Raw genomic sequence first — 26,038 nt, forward strand, 5'->3', positions numbered from 1 at the left:
AAACTTTGAACTGTGAAACAACATACATGTGCTGTGTAATATTTTATTTTCATATGCAACACATTTCTTGTGCAATATTCTATTTCCATGAATAATATTACATTTTTCTGGTTCAACATTCCAATTTCAGGTGTAGTATTTCCATTCAAAGTGAAATTATTTCATTTCTCTGGTGAAATGTTGCTTTAATTTTTGGTGCAACATTCCACGTTCATACATAATATCTCAATTCAATGTGCAACGTCAAGTTTTTGTGAAACAAAATATGATTTTTCTGGTACAGTATTCTTCTTTTCTGTGTAATATATGAATTCATTGCTCAATATGTCATATTCATAGTTTTTGGTGCAACATTTCAATTTGACGTGTCATGTTTCTATATCAAGTTGTTACTTTTCTATTCTAGTCTTATTTAACTGTATTTTGCTTCTAGGTTATTGTTTTTTACGAGTATTTCTCATGTTATATGGTTTTACTTTCTGAGCAACAGCTGACAAACATACTTCCTTTGCGATTAATAGTTTTATCTCATTTCAACACAAAAAAAAGCATCAATCTGCACTTTAAATGTGATTTGCTCCGGCACACTCTGGTTTAAACTCTACTTTTAGTCCTAAAAATCACAAAAGCTCCTGTTTCTGGATGTTTGCCAGAGAGTGAAACAACAGTCAGAGTGTTGGTCAGAGCACTAAATTTAAAGCTCAGGGGGCTGTAAAGGTTTAAAACCCCCTGCCGGGGCAATAAGTTTGCGTTTTCCTGCCCTCTACCCTCCCCAGTCTCTCCCCTCACAGCGGAACAAATGAAGGAGGCCGAGAGTTCAGCGCTGAACAAACGGCCGTCGTCCTGCCGGGAACAAACAGCTGTCGACTCGTTAACAATCACAGCGTTTAGAAAGGACCAGACCGACACCCAGACGTCTGACGCAGCAGGAAAAATAACTTTCACATTTCTTAGATATGATGTTTGCAGCCGACAAAGTTTCTCCTACTTGTAGTGAACCTATAAGGAGCTCCACAGCTTGGATAGACAAAAATGCAGAACATCAGCCACACGAGTAGATCTGCATTTTAAAAACACAAATCTGTCATCCAGACTGATCTGGAGTTTCAGGACACCAAAAACCTCAAACTGAGACTTCTAGGAACAATAAATTGGACTCCCATGTCCACTTCCAGATTGGATCTCAATCTGCAGCGTGTCGTTCCTTCGTTCTCTGATCACGACTGTTTTTAGACAGCCTCCATTATTCAACAAACATTGATAAATGTCAGTTGTTTCTGACCTTGTCGTCTTTGCCAGCAGCTGCTCTTCATCCGTAGCATTTGTGACTACCGAACCATCTATCTGCTTCATGTTTACGCCCTCATGTTCAGTACGCATGAATGGTCATGTGATGTGTGCTGTCAGGTGTGTTTGTACAAAGATTGTATCTAAAATGGAGATTACAGACTCGTCTGCATGGAGATCATGAAACATGTTAGTGTGGATGAAGCCTTAGACTGTACCTTTTAATACAGCACAGTATTGATAACTCCATAAAGTGAGTTTCAGTAAGAAGCATCCAATAAAAGTGCTAAAAATTCGACTCTGCTAACAACGACCTAAAGTTTGGGATTTTGCCGTTGAGGAATCTCATTTTACAATCAAAAGTTTCAATTAATTAATGAATGGAAAGAATATGAAACATGAGTAAATCTCACTAAATTAGGCCAACCTCAAGAAAGAGACTAGTGAGGGAGGTCACCAAGACATTCAAGACTCGTCTGAAGAAGGATGAAAAACAGACTAGCGAGGGAGGTCACCAAGACATTCAAGACTCGTCTGAAGAAGGATGAAAAACAGACTAGCGAGGGAGGTCACCAAGACATTCAAGACTCGTCTGAAGAAGGATGAAAAACAGACTAGCGAGGGAGGTCACCAAGACATTCAAGACTCGTCTGAAGAAGGATGAAAAACAGACTAGCGAGGGAGGTCACCAAGACATTTATGATTAATTTTGAAGGAGTTACAAATATGAAAGTAGCAAAACAGGCCACCAAGACTCTCATGACTCCCCTGAAGGAGTTACAAGAAAGAGACTAGCGAGGGAAACAACCAAGACACTTATGATTCCTCTGAAGGAGTTCCAAGAAAAACTAGTGAGAGAGGCCACCAAGACAACTATGACTCCTCTGGAGAAGTTACAAATATGAAAGTAGTGAAAGATACCAAGACACCTATGAGTCATCTAAAGGAGTTCCAAGAAAAAGACTAGTGAAAGAGGCCACCAAGACACCTATGATGCCTCTGAAGAAGAAAAGACAAAATTCTCAAGTTTTTTTTTTAATTTTATTTTTTTATCTTAACTCCTTCAGGGGAGTCATAGGTGTCTTGGTGGCCTCTTTCACTAGTGTTTTTCTTGTAACTCCTTTAGATGACTCATAGGTGTCTTGATGGCCTCCCTCCATTACTGTGAACATGTGTTTACCTTCTTGAGTTTCTCCACCATCTCCTCGATGTTCAGGTCTGAGTTGTGGGCCACCTTGTTCTCCATCTGGGTTAGCCATTCACACAGCTCCTTGTTCTTCTCGTTGAAGATGATCCAGGCATTGAGTCGGTCGGCGATCTCCTGTTTACGTAGAGACACCTGAAGAGGACGGACGGTAGATCAGATCCATGACTCTAAGGTGCTTATGAACGTCTAATCTGAGTCGTATTGTTGTGGCTGAACAGCAGCTGATGCAGCATCAGTTTAATGTCACTCTAATCTGATTTATGGTGAATAGATGGAGCATAATGGAGATACATTTAACTCAGACTGCAGCAGATCAGAACCACAACACATTCAACACAGACTCAACTGGTTAGGAAACGTCAACATTAACAGTTAGTTGGTTCAGAGTAGAACACTGCTTGGAGCGGCTTCCTCTTTCATAGAACATAAAACTTGTTGTGGTATTTTACTCAATAGTCAATCAACATATGAACTAATTAATAATAACTTCATGTATACACCTCAAAACAGCTCAAACATTGTCAAAAATTACAAATATTCCTCTAACGTCCATAAAATAGTTAAGTGACTCGAAAACTGTTTGAAATGCATCAAAATTTGTCCGAGCAGAATACACAAAAAAAGCATAAGGTGTCGTCATCAGTAAACAGAAATAACAATGATGACGAAATAAAATCTTACGAAGAAATAAGTAGCCTAAAAGGTAGAAAGAAGACAATACTGGGGGAAAAACAGGTCCATAAATTCAGGTTAAGGGTTACTGTAATTTTCTTTTATTATTTGTAAAGGTCAAAAACTTGTAAATAGTTTATTCAGTTATCTAATTTACAAAGCACTGCTGTGTTCATAACAATATGATGGAGATTTAGTAGAAGATAAAGAAAGAGGGAAAGAAGAAGAAGACTAAAAGAAAGATGAAGAAGAAGGTGGAGAAGAGAAAAGAAGGATGACAAAAGAAAAGGAAGAAGGGAGAGTAGAAGAAGAAAGAGGAAAAGAAAAAAGGAGAAGATGAAGGAGGAGGACGAGGAGAAGATGATGCAGAAGAAGAAGGAGGAGGAGGAAGAGTAGAAGAAGACTTAGAAGATGTAGAAGAATAAGAAGAAGGATGAGGACAAGATGATGATGATGAGGAGGAGGAAGAGTAGAAGAAGAGTTAGAAGAAGAGCCTAAATCCTGAAACACAGAATAATTCCATGGTTGTCACTAATCTGCTCCTGAAACCTTCTAACTCTGATGTAAAAACCTCCAAACCTCCTCTCAGACAGCAGAAAGTGAAAGTTCCCCTTCCCCTCTAGAAAACTCATTTTCATACAAAAGCTCCTCTCAGCTCATTACTACATTTCTGTCCATCTGTCCCCTGCTTTCCCACAATGCCCCTCTCCTCCCCTCAGAGACCCTCCAAAGATTTACCGACTAACCCCCCGTTAATGGATTAGACTAACAGAGACACAGTCAGCTGACGGCAGATGGACGGTGATTTCTGTCTCCTTGTGGTGTTCACATCAACTCTTTTGGTTTTCAAGACATAATTATGAAGCCACAATGTCTGATTGCAGCAGCCAAGGACTTCCTGTGTTGATTTTGCAATTCGTTTTTAACATTTTAAGCAACTCTAGAGGTCATATTTAGCTGTAACATTATGAAAAACCAACTGGACTTAGGTTTACCATGAATTAGATGAATAAGGAACCACTGCCTGTCATGCATTTGACGTCACTATTAAGAATAAAATGAGGGATTAAACTGGTCAAGATGCACCAAAACGAGGATATGACTGCAAAATGTCATGCAGAATAAGGTGGTTTTAATAAAATATCACAGGTTTAAGTCTAGATTTGGGTATTTTTCCTAAGGTGATATGTTTGTTGACGGTCAAAAGTTGAAAATCTGATTATTCCGTCTGATTTTACAGTTTCTGGTTCTGATAAATGGCGTTACTTTGGTGATTTTTAAAAGACAACGTGTCTTTTAAACCTACCGATATGTTTTAGGGTTCAGACACGTTAAAAGTTCAGGTGTTCTAAGGATTTGTCATTAAAATCACAGGTAATTATTAGCTGTGTTGCTTTATCATAAACATCCCAATAAAGCTGATATTTTTTAGAGAAAAAAAAACTCCAAGCCAGAGCCAGAGCTACTTAAGAGACTAATATACTTTAGAAAAAAAATTGTAAAACCTTTCATAATTTATTTTAACGGCCTAAATGTACACCAGAGATGACACGTTCATAGTCAAAGTTTATTTTAAAAAGTATATTTTTGGCAATTTTGATTAAAAATTACAGTTTTAAGCTCAAATTTGGTACTAAATTGTTATATTTAAGAGAAAAATGAAGTCTGAAACAAAGTCAGAGTCAGAAATAATCCTTCTAACTGGAGTAAAACTCAAAGAAACCCTGATTAAATTAAATTAAATCATGTGTAAAAGACAAGCTGGATGTAGGATGGAGCTCTAAATAATAAATAATAATAAGTGTGTTGTGTTTGTGGCCCACCTTCAGGCAGAGTTCCTCCCACTGACAGTGCAGATGCTCCACTTGCTCCTGCAGCAGCAGGACGTCGTCGGCGATGATGTACTGACTCAGGTCCGTCTTCATGGCGCTCAGCTCCGTCAGGCTCTCAGCCCAGTCCTCCAGGACGTCCTCGTTCTCCTGCATGCCACAACCCACTGTCAGAGACACTGAGCTCCACCGAGCCTTTCTCTTTCTGTCCCCGTCCCTCCCTCCCTCCCTCCCTCTGCCCAGCACAGGATTAGAGGGCAGAGGCAGCAGGAGGGCTGGGGGAGGGGACAGGGCCTGGAGGGGGAGGGGACAGCAGGGGATGGGAGGGACTAGAGGGGACCTGAGGGGACGGGAGGGAGTAGAGGGGACAGGAGGGACAGCAGGGGACCAGAGGGGACGGGAAGGACAAGAGGGGACGGGAGGGACAATAGGGGACCATAGGGGACGGGAGGGACTAGAGAAGACCATAGGGGACGGGAGGGACTAGAGGGGACGGGAGGGACTAGAGAAGACCATAGGGGACGGGAGGGACAAGAGGGGACGGGAGGGACTAGAGAAGACCATAGGGGACGGGAGGGACAAGAGGGGACGGGAGGGACTAGAGAAGACCATAGGGGACGGGAGGGACTAGAGGGGACCGGAGGGGACGGGAGGGACAAGAGGGGACCAGAGGGACTAGAGAAGACCATAGGGGACGGGATGGACTAGAGGGGACGGGAGGGACTAGAGGGGATGGGAGGGACAAGAGGGGACAGGAGGGGACTAGAGGGGACGGGAAGGACAAGAGGGGACGGGAGGGACAATAGGGGACCAGAGGGGACTGGGGGACAGGAGGGGACCAGAGGGGACAGGAGGGAATAGAGGGGATGGGAGGACTAGAGGGGACAGGAGGGAATAGAGGGGATGGGAGGGACTAGAGGGGACAGGAGGGAATAGAGGGGACAGCAGGGGACAGGAGGGACTAGAGGGGACAGGAGGGACTAGAGGGGACGGGAGGGACTAGAGGGGGACAGCAGGGGACGGGAGGGACCAGAGGGGAAAGGGAGGCGACAGGAGAGACTAGAGGGACAGGAGGGGACGGGAGGGACTAGAGGGGACAGGAGGGGACGGGAGGGACTAGAGGGACCAGAAGACCAGAGGAGACAAGAGAAGACAGGAGGGACCTAATTCTTGTAGTTCATTGATTATTTGTTTCCTCATGTTTGGAGCTTTTGAAGATATTTCAGGTTGACACATCAAATATTTACTCAGAGGTAAGTCAACCTGCTTCCAACAGATCTTTTCTCACATTGAAAATTACTCAAGGAGCTGAGAACTTTGTTTTATTTACAGACTTTAATGCAAAAAGTTTGTTGTTGGCACCTTTTTAGACACGTAGAGTAAAATGATTTTGAAGAAAAATAACAGTTTTGAGCTTAAATTTAATTATTTTTCATGACTGAACTGTATGTCACAGACGATGCGTTCAAAAACAGTTAGAAAATTGAAAATCTGTTCATTTTCTTTGTTTTTACAGTTTCTGGTTCTGATAAATGGGGTCTTTTGGTGATTTTTGATTTGTTTATATTATTTCTTACACTTAATTTAATTTTATTGAATTATATTTTAAGCAACTTTTAGACATGTAAAGACATTTAGATAAAAATTAACAGTTTTGAGCTTAAATTTGTTTATTTTTCATGACTGAACTGTATGTCACAGATAATAGGTTCAATGTTCATTAGAAAGCTGAAAATTTGATTTTTTTTGTTTAGCTTTTTTATCGTTTCTGGTTCTGATAAATGATGTTATTTTAGTGATTATTTTTTAACTAACATGACTTCATGGGGTTCAAAAGGTCAAGAACTCCAAACATAATTCTTCTAGTTTATAATTGTGCTACATTGCGGAGATCAGGTGAGTAAATTCATTAAAGTTAATATATTTTTTTAAAAAGATAAACAGTTGCTGAAGAGGCAGAAATAATCCTTCTAACTGGGGTTAATCTCAGAAAAGCACCTCTGAAGGATCCACGGTTACAATGACTCAGCAGAAAATCGGTGTTTGACTCCACAGACTGATTAGATCACTGAGGCCTCCAGAGAGTTAAAAACCTGTGATTTAATTCACTCATTGTATTTTAACGCTCTGTACGTTAGAAACATCTTTGACATGTTTTCAGACTCTTCACCTTGTTGAACTTCTCGGCGCTCCGCAGCTCGTCGTCGCTCTCTGGCATCGACTGGTTCAGTCTGGTCTTCATGTCCTTCAGCTGCATCACGCTGTCGGCCAGCCCGGCCTCGCAGCGCTCCCAGTTCTGGAACCAAACAAAACTCATCGGTCACTCAGATCAGTGGGACGGCAGCTTAGCCCGCTGATTGGCTCAGAGGACAGCCAATCGGAGCCCTCCGTCCCCCACTTCCTGAACGTGTCATTAATTAGATCAGATTGGATTAACGAGGAGACAGATGGAGGATCCAAACTCAACCATCACATCCACAAACACCACAGAGGAATTCAGCTCTGGTTGATTTAATTCAAAAAGAGGATTTTTTTAAAGTAATTTCTGGTTAAGTGAGCTCAAGATGTCTCTTATTTTATTGTCAGACCAATTTAGAACTTAAAAACATGAGTTCAATGAACAAAGAGCTAAAAAAAAAAAAGCTTTCAGTCTGACAGCAGTACTAGTAAACTGAAGTTATAGCAGCAATTATAACATTAAGAACAACGTGGGACATCCATCTTATTAAAACAGAATTATTTTCGTATCTGCAAAGCGAAGATCCAGGTTTTGATGCTCGTTTGACGTGTTTCTATTAGAAAATAATCACTTTTCTTATCTGACTGAAGTTAAACACATCAACAACTACTTTAAATATAAATTAATCACTACAAACTGATAAATGACATTTTTTTCCTGTCAAATTTAATTAAAAATGAACAAAACTACACCAGACAGAGTTTTGGCTCAACAAATGAGTAAACAATCTTATCATAGAAACAGATAAACTCTAACATGTTGGTCACACTTTTTGGATTCCAACAGAACCTCAGTGATGTTTTCAGTTTTCAGTCCTGCAGGCTGATGTTATTTCCTCAGGAGGTTTAATCATTGTCTGACCGTGACACTGACCAGATAAAGTTTCTGAAATCATTGATTTTGTGCCTCCAGTAGAACCTGACCCTCCGGTTTCAAACCTCCAACGGCACGGCGACAACAATTCACAGGTCAAATCTAAACAAAAAAATTTACTTTACAACAGAAAAAACCTGAAAATCCCACCTGAGATTAAAAAAATACAATTTTTAACCATAGAGTCTGAGTGTTTAAGCATTTTTAACAGATGAAACTGCAGAAAAAGACACATGGTGTCATAGTTTTATCAAACAGAGTCGCTAACTCCTTATTTATGATACTGGATGCATTTTATTGCTTTAAAGTCAATAAAAACTCACTTTAATTTCAACATAACCAACATATTGAATGTCAGTATGGGAATTTATAGACAGAATACTAAAAATACATCAATGTCTGAAGTTTTTAGCCGATAAAAATCAGTTTCAGCTCCAAAAATCCAGATTTATGGAACAAGAAAATGCAGCTTTAATACAAAACAGATCTTTAACACTGTGCGATTTGATATTTCACATGTTTTTATTGTTGCTTCAAGCTAAAATGCACCCAAAACCACACATAAGAAACCTTCATATCGGTTGTTTTTGCGATGAAAAGATGGAATTTATAATTCTAAATGCCAAAGCTTAAAATTAATTAAATTAATAGAACAAAAATGCAAGAAAATAAAACACCAGAATGTTCTCTGTAAGCTGCTATTAGGCTGCAACTGCTAATTATTTTCATTATAAATTAACCTCTTAATTATCTCTCTGGTTAAAAATGAATTTAACATTTAGAGTTACAGTAAAATGTCAGAAACCAGAAGAAAGATGGTCTCCCAAAACTCTCAGAAACTGGTGTAATTGTTCTTTTAAGACCAACCAAAAGGCCAAAACAACCAAAAAGTACCAAATATACTGAAATCATAGTGAGATAAAACACAGAAACGCTCAGTAAATATCCAGAAATTCTTCCAGAAACATCCTTTTAGCCGCTATAACCCCGTGTGGTTACCTTGATGATGGCCTCGGTCAGGTCCATCCTCCGACCCAGCAGACTGTGGAGGTTCTCCCACTCCTCCTGCAGGGTTCCCAGCTCCGTCTGAAGCTGGGTCTGGGTGTCCTCGTCGCCCATGGAGAAGAGCTGCCGGCCGACCTCCAGGGTGTGGATGAAGCTGCTCTGGTACCTCTGGAACAGCAGCTCGGTGTGCTGAGGAGCGAGTAAAGAAAGCCGGCTGATTAGTTCTGCTGTTTTAGAGTTTAACTGGAGGATGGAGGTGATCGATGGTTCTTCACACCTTCAGACTTAATCTCCTCACTCTTCTCTGACGGGAATAAAAGCCTGAAAGAGCGTCTGAGTGGAGAAAGTTTCTTATCTTTTGTTTGACACTAATACAATCAGCAGCACTTTAAACCACTTATCTGAGTAGTAAAGATGATCAGAATTAACTATTACTCTTCTCTTAAAGTTTTCTCCATGCACACATAATTACAACCATTTCTTGGTTTGTAAATGTCCAGAAATGTGTAGTTTTGACTTTAAAACACACAGTTTGACTCTATTACTATTGAAGTTTGATCTCAGAGACTCTCAGGTCAGTAGTTTCAGTTTCACCAGTCAGACTGAAGTCCATCATCGGATGCAGGAAGTGTTTGTAACTATAAAGTGTTAAATGTAAGATTTTAAACATAAGTACAGCATTAATGTAGCAGCAAACAACAACTGCATGTTGATGGACATGCAATTTAGTGCATGTTGGTGCATTTTGATGGATGTTCGTGGAAACTGGTGAAACTCGGTAGAAGTTGGTGGTAATGATGATTTTGGAGCATGTTGATGCATGTAGGTGCTATATGCTGGTGCATGTTTGTAGAGTTGGGTGGGTGTTGGTGCATGCTAATTCATGCTGGTGTATGATATTTCTCATTTTTTCTTTTCCTTTGATGCATGTTGGTAGCTCTTAGTGGAAGCTGGTGAAAATTGGTCAAAGATGGTGGAAGTTGGTGCATTTTCCTGCTGCTTGTCAGTGCTGACAGATTTTGGTGCATTTTGATCCATATTACTATATGCTAGTTGATGCTAATGCATGTTGGTACATGTCAGTGCATTTTAGTGCAAGTTAGTGTTAGCATGTTAGTGGATGTTAGCATGTTATGGTGGATAGTAGCATGTTAGCGGATGTTAGCATGTTGGTGGATAGTAGCATGTTGGTGGATAGTAGCATGTTGGTCATGTTAGCGGATGTTAGCATGTTGGTGGATAGTAGCATGTTGGTGGATAGTAGCATGTTGGTGGATAGTAGCATGTTGGTCATGTTAGCAGATGTTAGCATGTTGGTGGATGGTAGCATGTTAACGGATGTTAGCATGTTGGTGGATGTTAGTATGTTATGGTGGATAGTAGCATGTTAGCGTATGTTAGCATGTTGGTGGATAGTAGCATGTTAGCGTATGTTAGCATGTTGGTGGATAGTAGCATGTTGGTGGATAGTAGCATGTTGGTGGATAGTAGCATGTTGGTCATGTTAGCAGATGTTAGCATGTTGGTGGATGGTAGCATGTTATGGTGGATAGTAGCATGTTAGCGTATGTTAGCATGTTGGTGGATAGTAGCATGTTGGTGGATAGTAGCATGTTGGTGGATAGTAGCATGTTGGTGGATAGTGGCATGTTGGTCATGTTAGCAGATGTTAGCATGTTGGTGGATGGTAGCATGTTAACGGATGTTAGCATGTTGGTGGATGTTAGTATGTTTGGGGATGGTAGCTTGTTATGGTGGATGTTAGCCTGTTATGGTGGATGTTAACCTGTTAGCCTCATTTCCACCAAAGAGAACCAGGTTAGAACCTTGGTTCAAGGCAAGTGTCGGCGCTGTTTTGATTAAAATATCGTGCCTCCTAAAAACCGGTTTGCTTTGCCATCGGCAAGGAGCCAAGTTGGAGCCGCGTCATGGCATCACCGTGCTTGTTTTATGCTTACCGCTTCCACGAGGTTGGTGCAGCTCTATGCGGAAAAATTGCACAATTTTTGGCCCCACACCCCCGTGGTAACCGGGTTATGAACAATTCATGTGTGAAATTAAAACTAACTGCTGAAATGTAGCCATTTGGTAAAATGCCACGTTGCTAGTAGTGTAAAAAATGGAAAATTTCTTTTTCTGTAGTTCAGTACTATAGTAAACCAGGTAGACATGTGTTTGCGATACACTGCCCCCTGCAGGTTGGGAGCAGATGTCGCATGGAGTATAAATGCACACATGGTCTCTCGTGTGGATTTCCAAGCGTCTCATTTACGCACGGCTCGTTCGTGCAGAAAGAAAAAAAAATGTCCATATGTCACTAAATATTACTACTACCCACTCGGCTGTTTAAAAATGGCGGTTCTGTGTTTTCACCGTTGATCGTTGGTCACCATATCCCTGCCCCTGCCAGTGACGTGCTCCGTTCTCAACTCTGGCCCAGCAATGAGTTGAGGCCTGAAAAGCTCCAGTTTTTGGAGCCTGGAGCATCGTTTGTGGAAAAACAAAAAAACGGTGCCAAGTCGGGCACTGGCTCCAACTTCGAACCTGAACCAGCCCTATGGAAAAGGGGGTTTAGTGAATGTTGGTGGATGCTAGCATGTTCATGGTGGGTAAAATCTGCCCATGTGTTTGAGCTGAGATGCTGCTGTTCCCCAACACGTGCTGGTTCTAAATGTTCCACATTTCCACCTTGACAGTCCCAGTCCTACCTGGAGGTCTTGCAGCGACCGTCTCAGCTGCTGCAGGCTGCATCGGACCGGTCCGGCTGGAGGAAGGAGGTTCTGGGTGTCCGACAGGAACCTCTGCAGCTTCCTGAGGCTGCGGCTGTACAAATGCCAGTGTTTCACCAAACCGTCCACCAGGGAGCGCCGCTGGTCGGCCCGTTGCACCGCCCCCTGCCAGTGCTCCCGGAGTTGGGCCAGCTTCAGGATGAAGTCACTCCTGGATAGAACAGAATATTAGGACGGCATTAAATTACAACAGGAAGTTCTGGACTTTTATAAGAAATTCAAACTAAATACTAATACATGGAACGATATGCCCCAAACATCCACCAACAAGCACCAAAACCTGCCAACATGGGACAAAACCTACCAACATCCACCAACATGCACCAAAATCTACCAACATCCACCAAAATGCACCAACATCCACCAACATGTATCAAAACCTGCCAACATGCCCCAAACATCCACCAACAAGCACCAAAACCTGCCAACATGGGACAAAACCCACCAACATCCGCCAACATTCGCCAACATCCACCATCATTCACCAACATCCACCAACATCCTACCAAAACGCACCAACTACTGCCATCTTTTACCACTTTACACCAATTTCCACTATCATCCAGGTACCACTTCTAAATTTGTACTGAATAACTGAATTTCCAAGTTAACAAAACCCCAATTTTTTTTTTTTTTGTCTTTAAACTGGGGCTGTATAAGTACAATGTCAACTTTATCTAACTTGAGTCAAAACAGAAATTAATTGTAAAGGTGAAAATAAAAAAGTTAAAACAGGCTAAACACTTCTTTCTTCTGAACCCTAAAACCTACTGGCAGGTTTGGAAGGCTTGTCAAAAACGGAGACAGAAACCGTAAAAATAATGTCAGAAAACACATCCAGAAACAGAGTTTAGATTTGAGTTGAATTCTACGGCTTCAGTGTACTTTGAAAGAAATTCAGTAAAATCTGTGTTGGAATCTGAAGAACTGTTAGATGATCACCAAAGTTTTCAGGACTGAGCCTCTTGGAAACAACATAATCTGAACCAAGCTTCACTGTAATACTTTAAGATTTGACCAGATGTTTATCAAGTGTTGAATGAACTCTGTTTTATTAGACTTATATCTTGATTGTTGCATCTTCCCACCTGTCCTCCACTTCTCCTCTCTGCAGCAGATGAAGAGCTTCAGCGATGACTGAATGAAGGATCTGGTGTCCGATGGAGAGCTCAGCCTGGAACCTCTACAACCAGAAGCATCAGGGTTACATCGGTGTGTTTGGAGGGTTTCTCTCCAGCTGTTGTTGCTAATAAAGTTTCTTACTTTGTGTGTGCAGAGCTGCTGTCTGAGGCCGACATAAGATGCGGCTACGTCCACCGTCAGACCGTCCTCCATCCTCTGGAGGAACGACATCCAGCTCTCACACTTCTGCTCGAAGCTCTGCAGCCTCAGCGCCTCCGTCTGCAGCTCACTGAGCACAAAGACCACAAATAAATAAAGATCCTTCATTTTACATTAACGAAACAGAAAAGCTGCAAAGTTCTGCTTTACAGTTCAGCAGAGACTCAACGATTCACTGCTAAAAATGTGATCACATCCTGAATTTTGTGAATTATTTCACTAAAACTGGAGGTTTTTAGCGCTTTAGTGTGTTTTTTTGGTCATTCTGAGTCAAATCAGACAGAATCCAGGAAGTATGTAGCTGCACCAGCTCAGATTCTGACTTTCCACAACTGGGGAATGCTCTACTTTGAATTTTAAAAAGATATTTTAGCCAAGAAAGCGTAGTAAGAGTTCGTTATCTACAGAAATTTAAAAACAGAATAGCTTCCAATGATTAAATGGATCTAGCAGAGGACAAAATTTTAATTCTTGGCCTTTGAAAATGGTAAAAAAAAAAAAAAAAAAAAGCAAAATCTTCATTCAAAAGTGATTGTGTGTCAACAGAAATGTCCTCTAAGTGTTTCTGTATATGGACGGCTCCATATTTCTACTAAAATACAGTCTTTAGTCGACATTTCACCAACTGTTGGTCTCTAACATCAGCAGAATTTTACATTTTAAAAGTCTGTTTCAGTTTTTACGGATTTTGACTTGAAATTTGTTGGAAATCACCCAAACCTTAATGAACAATTTAACAAAATTAGCTCAAAGATATTCAGTGTACTGTCATGAAAGAGGAAAGAAATCAGAAAATACTGACATTTAAGAAGCTAAAATTAGAGACATTTGACTTTGTTCTTTAAAAAAATGATTAAATAATTATCAAAAATGGAGACTAATGTAACAGCTGACAATGAATCAATTAATTATTGCAGTTTTATGCAATAATGTGACAGAAAAAACAGAACTTTAATTCTCTTAGCTCAGTGTTTTCACTGAGGAAGTCCATGAAATGTGGTTGAGAGCTCTAAAAAGGCAAAGGCAAATTTATTTATACAGCACATTTCAACAACGAGGCGACTCAAAGTGTTTTACAAAGACATTAAGACAGAAGATGACGACACAATTATTAAAAGAAAAACAAAAGAAAACATTTGTGAAATCATCGAAAAAGGTCAGAACAGCAAAAAAGATCAAAAACAGAAGTCAGAAAACAAGGGCATAAGAGGAGCTTGAGTCTGGAGTTTTCTGTCAAGCTGCTGCAAAAATGAAGTATATGCATAAAAATGTCAGTACTTAAGTGATGTGTAGCATTAAAAAAACAGAAATATAATCAGAAAACAGAACTTTTAGCTTGAGTGCGTCTTTTATTCAGTTTTATTTGATGCTTGTGAAGAGACAAAGAGTCGGTAAACCTTCTAATCTAATAAAAACTGTGGCTGCACATTAAATCATGCAGAATTCTTGGTTCATTTCCCTTCCTGACCGACCTGCAGGCCTCCTCGGCTCTGGCTGCAGCTTCACTCCAGCGTCGGCCGGTTCTCTGCAGACGTCGAGCTGCAGCGTCGCCCAGCGTCAGGAAACGGCTCAGATCCTGGAGGACGTCGAGGTCAGCAGACAGACCGCTGAGCTGCAGGAGGTCAGACTGCACATATGGAGACACGCACATGAGTCCACGCTGCAGATTACACGCTGCACACACGCTACAGGCGTGTCGGGCCACTTCCTGTCCTCATTCAGTCTGAAGCTCTTCAGGTTCAATCAGCTGCACTTTAAAGTAAACTGGAACTTTTAATCATCCGTGTCCTTCAGAATAATTAAAATGAACACTAATCGTGCATCAAGTCACCTGCTGGTTCTGTGAAAACAAAACAAATTAAAGTCTTTAATGTGATTCTATTTTAGGGAATCTAAAGAACACTCTGGATTTGTTGGATTTCTCCGTTTAAAATGTGTACAATAAAGTCACAGAAAAAGGTAATAAATAAATAAAATAATACGAAATAATCTAAATAAATGAATAAAATTAAAGTGACAAAAAAAAGTGAGAATTGTTTTGGGAAAAATCATAAATAATTTAAAGAAAACTTTCCTAGTTACAGATTAAGACCTTGTGATGAAGTAATTCTGGCTAATTTTTCAAAAACTAAGATTTAGAATGTTGATACGCAACAAAATAAGAGATAAAAGCTGAAATGAAGGCTGTATGACCCGAGAAAACCGTGAACAGCTTAAAGAAACCACTTCCAGCATCAAATCAGACCTTATGGTTAGATTGTTTTGGCTAATTTTAAAGAAATTAAGTTTCAAAGCGCCAATGTTAGGGCAAAAAAATGACACAAGAGCGGATTTAAATCAAGAAAAAACGACAGCTGTTTTGGGGAAAATCATAAATAGTTATGCTAGCTACAAATTACATCATGTGGGGAAATAAATGTGGCCGATTTTAAAGAAATTAAGCTTCAGAACATTAATGCGAGGCGAAATAAGACGGAAGCTGCTCAAATCATCTTTTTTCAAGAACAGTTTAAAGAAAACATCCAACTACAAGCTACAGCTTTTAATTAAATTATTTTTGGATGATTTTAAAGAAATAAAGCTTCAGAATATCAATATGAGGCAAAACATGTCACAAAAGTTGCTTACATCATGATAAAGCGACATTTTATTTGTCAAATCATGAATAGTTTAAATAACTCTTGCTTCACATTAGACCTTGGATTGAAAGTATTTTGACTAATTTTAAAGAAATTAAGTTTCAGAACATTAATAGGAGGCACAATCAGACACAGCAGCTGCTAAAATCATGAAAAAAAAAACATTATATTCAGGAACAATACGACTAGTTTGAAGAAAACACGTCCAGCTACAAATTACATCATTTGTTATTGAATTATTTTGACTAATTCTGCAGAATTTAGATTTTAGAACATCAAAATATGACAGAAGAGCTGTTGGCTTTGTGAAAAAAATGACTTTGGCTTCTGGAAAAATCTTGAAAAATTTAAAGAAAACATTTCTAGCTACTAATTTCATCTTGTGATGAAATTATTTGGGCGAATTTTAAAGAAATTCAGCCTCAGAATGTCAATATGAGCCAAAATATGACATAAGAGATGATTAAATCAAGAAAAAGTGACACTTGTTTTGAGAATAGTTGAAAGAAACCGCATCTACCCACAAATTAAGCCTTTAAATTAAATTATTTTAGCTCATTTTAGAGTAATTAAGCTACAGAAAGTTAATATCTTGGCAAAATAAGACACAGAAGCTGCTTAAATCAAGAAAAAATTCCACTTATTTTGAGAATATTTTGAAGAGAACACATCCAGCTACAAATTACAGTTCATAACCAAATTATTTCGGTTGATTTTAAACAAATTAAGCTTCAGGACATCAATATGAGTCAAAATATGACAGTAGAACTGCTTAAATCGGGGGAAAATGTCACTTTTTTTCTGGAAAAATCCAGAAAGATTTAAAGAAAACAACTCAAGCTACAAATTAAGCCTTTGAATTAAATTATTTTAGCTAATTTTAAAGAAATTAAGCTTTAAAACGTCAATATCAGGGAAAAATAAGAAACAGAAGCTGCTCAAATCATGAAAAAATTCCAGCAATTTCAGGAAACATCCTGAATAATTAAAAGAAAAGATGTCCACTAGAACACATTTAACAACTCTGTATATTAAAGTCTCCTGTTTGGTGGATTTCTGAGGAGAAGAAGCAGCTCCTCATTGATTCATTGACTGACTGATGAACTGACTAAATGATCTACTGACTGACTGATAAACTGACCTGGTCGTCCGTCTGAGCTGCAGACTCCAGACGTTGCTGCCAAACCTTCAGACTTCCCTCCAGTGACTCCAGATCTTCCTCAAACTGCTGCAGCTTCTTAAGCTCCTCCTGAGAAACAACCATCTGGGAGTTAATTGATAGGTCAGTGTGGCGCCACGCTGCCAGATTACACCAACAGCAGCTCCACAAATAGCCTCACATCCAGGTTTCATTCAACGCTTCCTGCTCTGGAGCGAGTTCACCTCAAAGAACTGGAATCTAAATGTGGAAGTCAGTCTTTAAGAGTCTCAAATATTCAATTATTTCACTTTAAAAGTCCAGTTCAAACCCACAACCCCCTGGTTCATTCATAAAGTCGTACCTGCAGCTGACCCAGCTTCCCTGTCAGCCTCTCGCTGAGCTGCAGGACGCCACGTGACAACAAGCGGCTCTCTGATTGGACCAGAGCTGAGGGCTCCAGGTGGCCAATCAGGCTCTTGGAGGCGTCCAGCAGCTCCTCCAGGTCCGACTGCAGGGAGGAGGTTCTGTCCAGGAGGTTCTGCAGCAGAAAGCAGCAGAACGTTAAAGAGGAGGACAGTCTCTGCCTCAATTTAATGATTTATTCAGGCTTCGTCAGCAGAAGTAGAAGAAATAAAGAGGAAAATTCAAAATAATAAAAGCAAAAATATGAATGTAGGAACTGAATTTAAATCCAGAAATCTGCTAACCAACATTCATCATCTGTTTACAATAGAAAATTAGATTAATGTGCAAATAAGGTCATTAAAAAGTAAACAAAAATAAACAATATTAGTCATGATGCTGCCAAAAATAAAAAGCATTCATTATTTTCATTGTTGATTCATTGTTTGGTCTCTAAAATGTCAGAAAATTGCTTAAAAAGTCTTGTTTTGTCCAAATACATTCAGTTTAATATCATAAAGGAGGGAAGAAACAACTAAATATTCACATTTGAGAAGCTAAAATGAGAGAAATTTATTGATTTATTAATTTCCAAATGGGGAGTAATTTAATAGCTGGCAATGAATTGATTAATTGTTGTAGTATAATGCAATAAATTGATCGATAAAACAGAACTCAAGGTCGATTTAAAAGCTTTAACTGTCTTTTAATGCTCTTAGCTAAATCTGTTCACTGAGGAAGTCCATGAAATGTGGTAGAGAGCTCAAAAAAACCTAGTAAGAGGACTTTGAGTGAGAAATTCTGTCAAATTTACATTAAAATTTAAGTATTTAGGTGATAAAAACAACAGAAACTGCAGCATAAACACCAAAACAGGACTTTTAATTTGTAATCTGACAATATGAGGGCGTCTCTTCATTAGTTTGGATTTTATTTGAGGTGTTATTAGCATTATTTTGTGTTTTTCAAGAGTGGAAAAGTTAGAAAAGCATAACAAAAGCTGAATCTGATCTGTGTGTTTTATATCTGAGCTGCAGGACGTCTATCAGGACTCAGATTTTAGGGTGAGAAAACACCAAAACACTAAAAAAAAATGAGACATGAATGTGTCTGACAGCTGTAAAAGTCTTCAAAAATACAACAGATTTAGTTTTTTTAAAACGGTTTCCTTCAGTGGTGAGAGAAGAATAGACGAGTCCCTGGAGGTAAATGAGGATTTTCACCGTCACTGAATTTAAAATCCTGTTTTCCCACCTTCAACATAGACTCTTTTATATAAAAATAAAAATTCTACATGAATAAATGCTTCAAAAAAAGGTTGAGAAAGATCGATTTTGGTGCGTTTTACGACAGAAATCTGCACAAGTTTCAGCAAAATTACTATTTGATCCTGTAAAACTTAAAAATCCAGCTTGAATACGTGTAGATTTCATTAATGTCACTTAAATATTCAGAACATGTGCAGCTGTTCTGCCTCTCTGAGGAGAAGATGAAGAAATCTGAGGACTTTATTTTGAAAAACCATTATAACGATTACTAATAAGGTGGCTGATTTTTCTTTAGCAAACCAAACAGATATTAAAGTCTGGGATTTTCAAAATAAAATGTAAAAATATATGTTTATTATTGAAAAAGTGCCACATTTAAAAAAGTTACTTCTTCAAAAAACACAAAACAAGAGAAAAGAATAAATGAAGATGCCACCTCCATGCTTCACATCATGATGCTGCCTCCACCATGCTTCAAGTAATGATGCTGCCACCACCGTGCTTCATGCCATGATGCTGCCACCACCATGCTTCATCATGATGCTGCCTCCACCATGCTTCAAGTAATGATGCTGCCACCACCGTGCTTCATGCCATGATGCTGCCACCACTGTGCTTCAAGTCATGATGCTGCCACCACCGTGCTTCAAGTCATGATGCTGCCTCCACCATGCTTCATCATGATGCTGCCACCACCATGCTTCATCATGATGCTGCCTCCACCATGCTTCATCATGATGCTGCCACCACCATGCTTCATCATGATGCTGCCACCACCATGCTTCATCATGATGCTGCCACCACCATGCTTCATCATGATGCTGCCACCACTGTGCTTCAAGTCATGATGCTGCCACCACCGTGCTTCAAGTCATGATGCTGCCTCCACCATGCTTCATCATGATGCTGCCACCACCATGCTTCATCATGATGCTGCCTCCACCATGCTTCATCATGATGCTGCCACCACCATGCTTCATCATGATGCTGCCACCACCATGCTTCATCATGATGCTGCCACCACCATGCTTCATCATGATGCTGCCACCACCATGCTTCATCATGATGCTGCCACCACTGTGCTTCACATCATGATGCTGCCACCACCATGCTTCATCATGATGCTGCCACCACTGTGCTTCACATCATGATGCTGCCTCCACCATGCTTCATCATGATGCTGCCTCCACCATGCTTCATCATGATGCTGCCTCCACCATGCTTCATCATGATGCTGCCACCACCATGCTTCATCATGATGCTGCCTCCACCATGCTTCACATCATGATGCTGCCTCCACCGTGCTTCACATCATGATGCTGCCTCCACCATGCTTCATCATGATGCTGCCACCACCATGCTTCATCATGATGCTGCCACCACTGTGCTTCACATCACGATGTTAACCAGATTACAGAACATGAACTATCTGATGCTCTGACTGCTTGTCTTTGCGTTATTGTTGAGATTTCTGTTTGTTTCCTCACCTGAACATTGTGTATCTTCATGGTAACCTGCTCCACGGTGTTGTCTGGTCCAGGAGAGTCGCTCAGCTCAGATTTAGTTGCGTTTTCCAACTTCTGTAGTCGTTCAGAGAAACATCCGGCCAGTCGACAGTAAACCTCCCAAACCTGCAGGATCTGTTGACTCTTCTGTAGCCGCTGATTCAGAACTCCCAACACTTCAGCCCAACTGAAAAACAGAAAACCAGCGTTTTAGAGTTTATATGAGGATATACAGCGAATATAGAAAGTATTCAGCATCTTGGAAGTTCGTTTTTCACATCATGATGCTGCCACCACCGTGCTTCAAGTCATGATGCTGCCACCACCGTGCTTCAAGTCATGATGCTGCCACCACCATGCTTCATGCCATGATGCTGCCACCACCGTGCTTCAAGTCATGATGCTGCCACGTCTCCAATAAAGCTTTGACTGGTGAAAGGGGTGAATACTTTTTTCTAGATATCCAGGTGTGTCTTACCTGTCCTTCTGTCTGTCCAGCCTCTCAGTGATGATAACGGCAGCAGCAGGACTGATGGTTTCCTTCAGTGAGACGACAGTTTGACTCAGCTCTTCCCATTCACCCTCTGAAGCTCTGGTCTCCTCATGAAGAAGCTGCAACCAACAGACAGTCAGCAAAAGTTCAAAATCCAAACAAGAAGCCAACATTAGTACTGCTCTCCACTATAACATCCAATAATAAGACTCCAGATAAAGCAGGTATGAGTGAAATACCTGCAGTTTTTCATGCTGACATCTATGAGCCTGCAGAGAAAGTGAACAGCTGCTGTAATAATCCAGAGTCTGAGATGTTCTCGCTGTTTTCAGCATCAGGTGATTCTGCTTCTTCTCCACGTCGTCCCAAAGCTTCTGAGTCTCAGTCAGCTTCTGTTTAACTGAGTTATTCTGAAGAAGGTGGAAGAATTACATCATGATCTGTAGCAGGGACTTTAGTTGTTAAGTAGAACTTCAGTGCAATTAAAGAGAAATCTGCAACACAGAGACTCTCAGCTCATAAACAAAAAATATCATTTTTAATATTTGTGGTAATATTTTACAAACCACATGTAGCTGCAGGTCACAATAATACCAAACTAAACAAATAGAACATTTTTTTATATGAAATTTTTTTTAGCTATTTTCATTTAAAAATAAAATATTGTTACTCGGTATTATCTGCAATTTAACAAAACAGGTGAAATTTGTAAAATAACACAAATTTTGACCATGTTTCAATGCTTTATGTGTATATGTCTTTTTTAAATAATATCTGTAAATTAACTGTACAAAATTTTAACCGATTCAAAAAACTGTAGTTTTTAGTCAAACACTGTAAAAAAATTAATTATTATTCTAAAAACACATGCTTATTCTTTGCAATATACGTTTTTTATGTTTACATTATTTACAGTTTTTAAATTAATTTATTTTTTCTTTTGCAGTTGCCATGTAGATTAATATGTAATTTAACAAAACAGGGGAAATCTGTGAAAAGTCAGAAAACAGAAAATCATTTACCATTTTTTAATTGTTATTATACAGAATTTTTCTTTCATATAGTGGTAAATATCTTTAAAATATTCAGCCAAATGCTGTAAAAGAACTAATCAGTATTTGTCATGATGTGGACATTAACTTGAAAATAAATACTTCTGATCTGTAATTTAACAAAACAGAGAAATGTGTGCAAAGTTAGAGTACATTTTTCAATAAAATTACAGTTAAAAACATTCCTTTCTCACAGTGTAAGCAGTTTGAATAAAAATATGAGATGACCTGTTAAATATCTGGATATTTACATGAACTAACAGACGATTAAGAGCTGTAAAAAGACTGGAAAAGTCCCATTAATGGACCAGAACAGTGCTGGCAGACATTAAACTTGTGTTTCTTACCTTCAGTGTGAGAGCTGAACAGGCCTGAATGGATTCTTCTGTCTGACAGATAAAATCACCGTTTTCTCCGTTTCTTCCATAAACTTTATCTTTTAACTTCTCAAGAGCTTCAGACTTCGGCCTGATCTTCTCCTCCAGCTCCTGACACACAAACAAGATTTAAAATTACTTTCTTGACCACTTACAGACTCAGGAAGGAATCAAAACTATCTGATACAGATGTTGTTCCAGATGTTGTTCCTCACCTGACAGCTGCTGATGCTCCTCTGCAGCTCCGTCCAGCTGCTGGTTCTCTGGTCCGAGTCCATCCAGATGTTCTGCTCTGTGATCCAGCTGTTGATGTGCTGCAGTCTGGTGTCCTGCTCCGCTCTGCTCCTCAGCTCCTGCAGCAGCTCCTGGACCTGGACGCCACAAATATCAACTTTACAATTAACCACTGTCTCAGACATGCTGCATTTATTTTATTTTATTTCTGTCTAAATCGTCCAAAATAATTTCAAACTTTTCCAAAATGCATTCAGTTCTCAAAAGGGCTCGAAAATCTATTAAAAATTTGTATAAAATCACAAAAGTTTGTCCATATTTACTCAAAATGGGTCCAACATTACTCAAATTCTGCCCAAATTCTGCCCAAAATTGTCAAAATTTACTTGAAATCTGGTCAAAGTGATTCAAAGTCTCTCCAAAATGACTTGTTTCGTCAAAACAAAATCTACATTTGTTCAAAATAATCGTTGGGTCATTTAGTAGCTTTTCAGGTCCAATTTTTAGTCGCATAGTTGTTACAAACACTGGAAAACAATTGTACGCTCTACATACGATAGATATTTAATTATTTCCATGTTTAAAGTCGTTACAGACTTTGTTCTCTCTACTCTGCTCATCATCTGTAGAAAGATGTCTCTCCATGCTGAATGTATCTCCAACAACTTGCTGCTCTGTTCACTGTTTCTGAGCCGTGCTGACTTTATTTATTCATCCAGTAGCTTTGATTTTGTGGAAACACTTCCCGCAGTTCAACCAAATAGTCTCAGAGTTTCACAGTTGCAAAGAATGAATGCAGAATTTTCTGCTTTGTTTACTGAAATTTGACCTGATAAAGACTGTCTCGTGTCTGAAAGGTCCAGAAGAAAAACTCGTAAGCAAACGCTGAGTTTTTTCCAACTATTTCTACCATTAAAACTGGATTTTGACGCTTTATCTTCACCTGATAGTTGAGGTTTTTCTGCAGACTGAGCCACCGGTGGTTGAGCCGACCCTGCTCCTCTGAATACCGGTTGTGTTCGTAGCGCCTCCTCTGGCCGTCATCGGAACTGCAGGTCTGCAGCGGCTGATTCACAAAGTCCAGAGTGGTCTGATGAGCCGATAGCTCCGTCTGACAGTCCTGAGGGAAATAAATATACAGATAAACGAGTCAACAGACAAATTGATTGTTCTCTATTGCAGAACTGAAGTTAATATCATGAGTTTCTGTTTGTTTCTGGTAATAAATGCAACAGTTTCTGAAAATGTGTGTTCAGGAACAAACACAAAACCTATAATGAGGCAACTTTGACATAAAACTGGGCAAATTTGAGCTACAACTGATCAACTTTGATACAACATTAGGCAACTTTGAACTATAATGGGGCAATTTTAATTGATTACTGAGCACCTTTGAGCTGTAACAGGTGCAATTTTGACCTAAAATGGGGCAATCGCCCATCTGTACCTTGCAGTATCTCAGCAGCTGCATCAGGTTGGTGCTGCTGCAAAGGTTCTGCTTAGTTCTACTCAGATGTTCCTCAGCAGCTCCGACATGAACCTGGAGCTCCGTCAGCGCCACCTGCTGGCTCAATGTCTGCATCCACCGCTAAGGAGGAGGAAATAACAGCAAAAATTACAGATTTACTCAATTCAGAGTTTAATGAGCCTGCAAATGCTGCTAGTGAGAAATTTATTGATCTGAGGTGAGTTTTTTTGGTAAATTCTACCCGGAAATGTGGAAAAAGACAAGACGAGAAACCTAAAAACCAGACTAAAACTGAAGTGATGACACAAAAGAGAAAAAACAAGAGGTGCAGGAAGAGGAAGATGAGAGGGAATGAAGAAGATGGAGGAGGAGCTGAGAGGATGAATGCTAGAAAGGCAGGAATAGATGAAGGAATAAGAGAATCGATGGATGAAGGCGAGAAGAGAAGAGTCCTCAAGCTGCTCTGTGCTGCACAGTGGGAAGTTTAACGCTAATTGGTGGCAGGAAGACATGATTTTAGATGCTAAAACTGAACACGACGGCTGGATTTAAGGACAAATCTGATATTTAGAAACATGCACAGACAAAGTAGATAACATTGATAATTTGCTAGGAAATCTTGTCACTGCAACAATAAAATTGCTTCGAAATGACTCGAGGAACCCGAACAAGAGCTCACACAACGCCTTAAACTGCACCAGAACAAGCCTGCTTTTAAAGTTGTGGCTAATCTTTGAATTGTTTAAGTTATTTTAGGTCACGGAGATGAAGAAACCTGGAATATTTGTTTGTGAACTGGCTCAGATTTGACAATTTTCCCCATTTGAGCAGCTCAAACACCGTCCGTCCTGTTTGTACTGGTAATAAATGTGCATTTATCCATCTTTAATTGGTTATCTACAACAATTACACCATATTTATATACTTAGTGTGTTCATACCTCAGTGTTATCAAGTCCTCAGATGACAGAACGTTCTTTACAAAACGTTCCTGTAGTGTTCTAGGAATGACTTGGGGATTGCTATTCCAACAAAGTTCCATCCTTTGTTTTATGATAAAGAACGTTCTCAGTGAAATATTCAGTTTTGAGAAGTGACTCTTGTGGTTCATATTTACTTTATGTAAATCTCAGTCCATCAGTTCAACCTCCTCACCTTCTGTAGATCTTGTTGGACGGCAGGAACCTCAGTCAGCAGAACGTTCCACTTCTGTTCTATCAGTCTGAGCTGAGAATCGACGGACGTCTGAATCTCTTTGTCCTCCAGATCTCCATCAGTCTCCATCAGCTGAACCAGCTGGGCAGCAGAACCGACCAGCGCCACCTTCAGGTCAGATTTAACCTCCAGTTCTTTGGTCAGAGCCTGAAATATGAAGTCATGGTCTGTTCTCATTGCTGGTCAGGGTCACTGATCGACACAATTAGGTTAAAATTGGCCTAAAACCAAAACACCTGGTGGTTTCTTTTTTCTTTATATTTTACCGAATAGAGACTCATTTTATAAATAACTGATTTGCATTCACAGAAGACTTAGATTGTAAAATATATGAAGGCTTAAATGTTTTTTCTTATTTTGTTTTAACTCACCACAGACTGCAGGAAGTTGTCTTGCCGTTGTTCAACATCCGTCTCCTGACTGGACGAAACAGTCACCTGACTCCATTTATCAATCAGTTCTCTGGCTTTGGACATCCAATCAGAAAGCACCGCGGAGTCACAAAGAAACCTGACCATTGGATGACAAGTGGATATTTTAAAAACTGGTTAAAGCATCTGCCAAAGTAAAACAGTTTTATTTTAAGAAAATGGAAAAAGACACATGTACGTAAGGATAACGTTCAAAAATGCATTTCAGAAAGTTTTCATTCTGTCCAGCACAAAGCATAAGGAGACTTTACCATCCAAACTTACAACGAGCTCTGATTTTGAAATGCAGTTTTTCCTGCCTCTCACCTGTTCTTCATCTTCCTTTTTCTGTCACAGCTGGTTTGTTCGTGTTCCAGCCTCTTATGTAAAGTTCTCCATCGAGCCTCCAGTCTACAGGTCGTTTCTCCGACTCCTCGACATCCTGAACTCTGCAGCCGCCAGCCGGCTTCCAGCAGCCGATCGAACCGAGACTTGTTGGAATCCAGGATGTGATGAAGCTCCTGTTGGACGAACATGAAGGACGAACATGAAGGATATACCGCGGAAAGTAGTTCTTGCATGAGGTCAAGTTC

At 39.8% G+C, this 26,038-nt stretch overlaps 1 protein-coding gene across 1 annotated transcript in view; it reads right to left on the bottom strand.

The window, feature by feature from the left end:
* The window catches only part of syne2b (spectrin repeat containing, nuclear envelope 2b), a 196,732-nt gene that overhangs the window by 45,039 nt on the left and 125,655 nt on the right, over positions 1 to 26,038 (bottom strand). The window contains exons 89-108 of the mRNA XM_051946040.1: positions 25,773 to 25,966; positions 25,407 to 25,545; positions 24,976 to 25,182; positions 23,801 to 23,941; positions 23,297 to 23,473; positions 22,335 to 22,490; positions 22,090 to 22,230; positions 20,930 to 21,100; positions 20,676 to 20,809; positions 20,180 to 20,384; positions 17,384 to 17,560; positions 17,023 to 17,130; positions 14,715 to 14,869; positions 13,165 to 13,312; positions 12,990 to 13,084; positions 11,821 to 12,052; positions 9,107 to 9,301; positions 7,166 to 7,291; positions 4,990 to 5,145; positions 2,468 to 2,626 (exon numbers count right to left, since the gene is read on the bottom strand). Coding sequence (XP_051802000.1) covers positions 2,468 to 2,626; positions 4,990 to 5,145; positions 7,166 to 7,291; positions 9,107 to 9,301; positions 11,821 to 12,052; positions 12,990 to 13,084; positions 13,165 to 13,312; positions 14,715 to 14,869; positions 17,023 to 17,130; positions 17,384 to 17,560; positions 20,180 to 20,384; positions 20,676 to 20,809; positions 20,930 to 21,100; positions 22,090 to 22,230; positions 22,335 to 22,490; positions 23,297 to 23,473; positions 23,801 to 23,941; positions 24,976 to 25,182; positions 25,407 to 25,545; positions 25,773 to 25,966 — 3,216 coding nt within the window. The remainder of the gene's footprint in view (positions 1 to 2,467; positions 2,627 to 4,989; positions 5,146 to 7,165; positions 7,292 to 9,106; positions 9,302 to 11,820; positions 12,053 to 12,989; positions 13,085 to 13,164; positions 13,313 to 14,714; positions 14,870 to 17,022; positions 17,131 to 17,383; positions 17,561 to 20,179; positions 20,385 to 20,675; positions 20,810 to 20,929; positions 21,101 to 22,089; positions 22,231 to 22,334; positions 22,491 to 23,296; positions 23,474 to 23,800; positions 23,942 to 24,975; positions 25,183 to 25,406; positions 25,546 to 25,772; positions 25,967 to 26,038) is intronic.

This window comes from Acanthochromis polyacanthus, chromosome 1 (assembly GCF_021347895.1).
Source record: "Acanthochromis polyacanthus isolate Apoly-LR-REF ecotype Palm Island chromosome 1, KAUST_Apoly_ChrSc, whole genome shotgun sequence".
NCBI lineage: Eukaryota > Metazoa > Chordata > Actinopteri > Pomacentridae > Acanthochromis > Acanthochromis polyacanthus.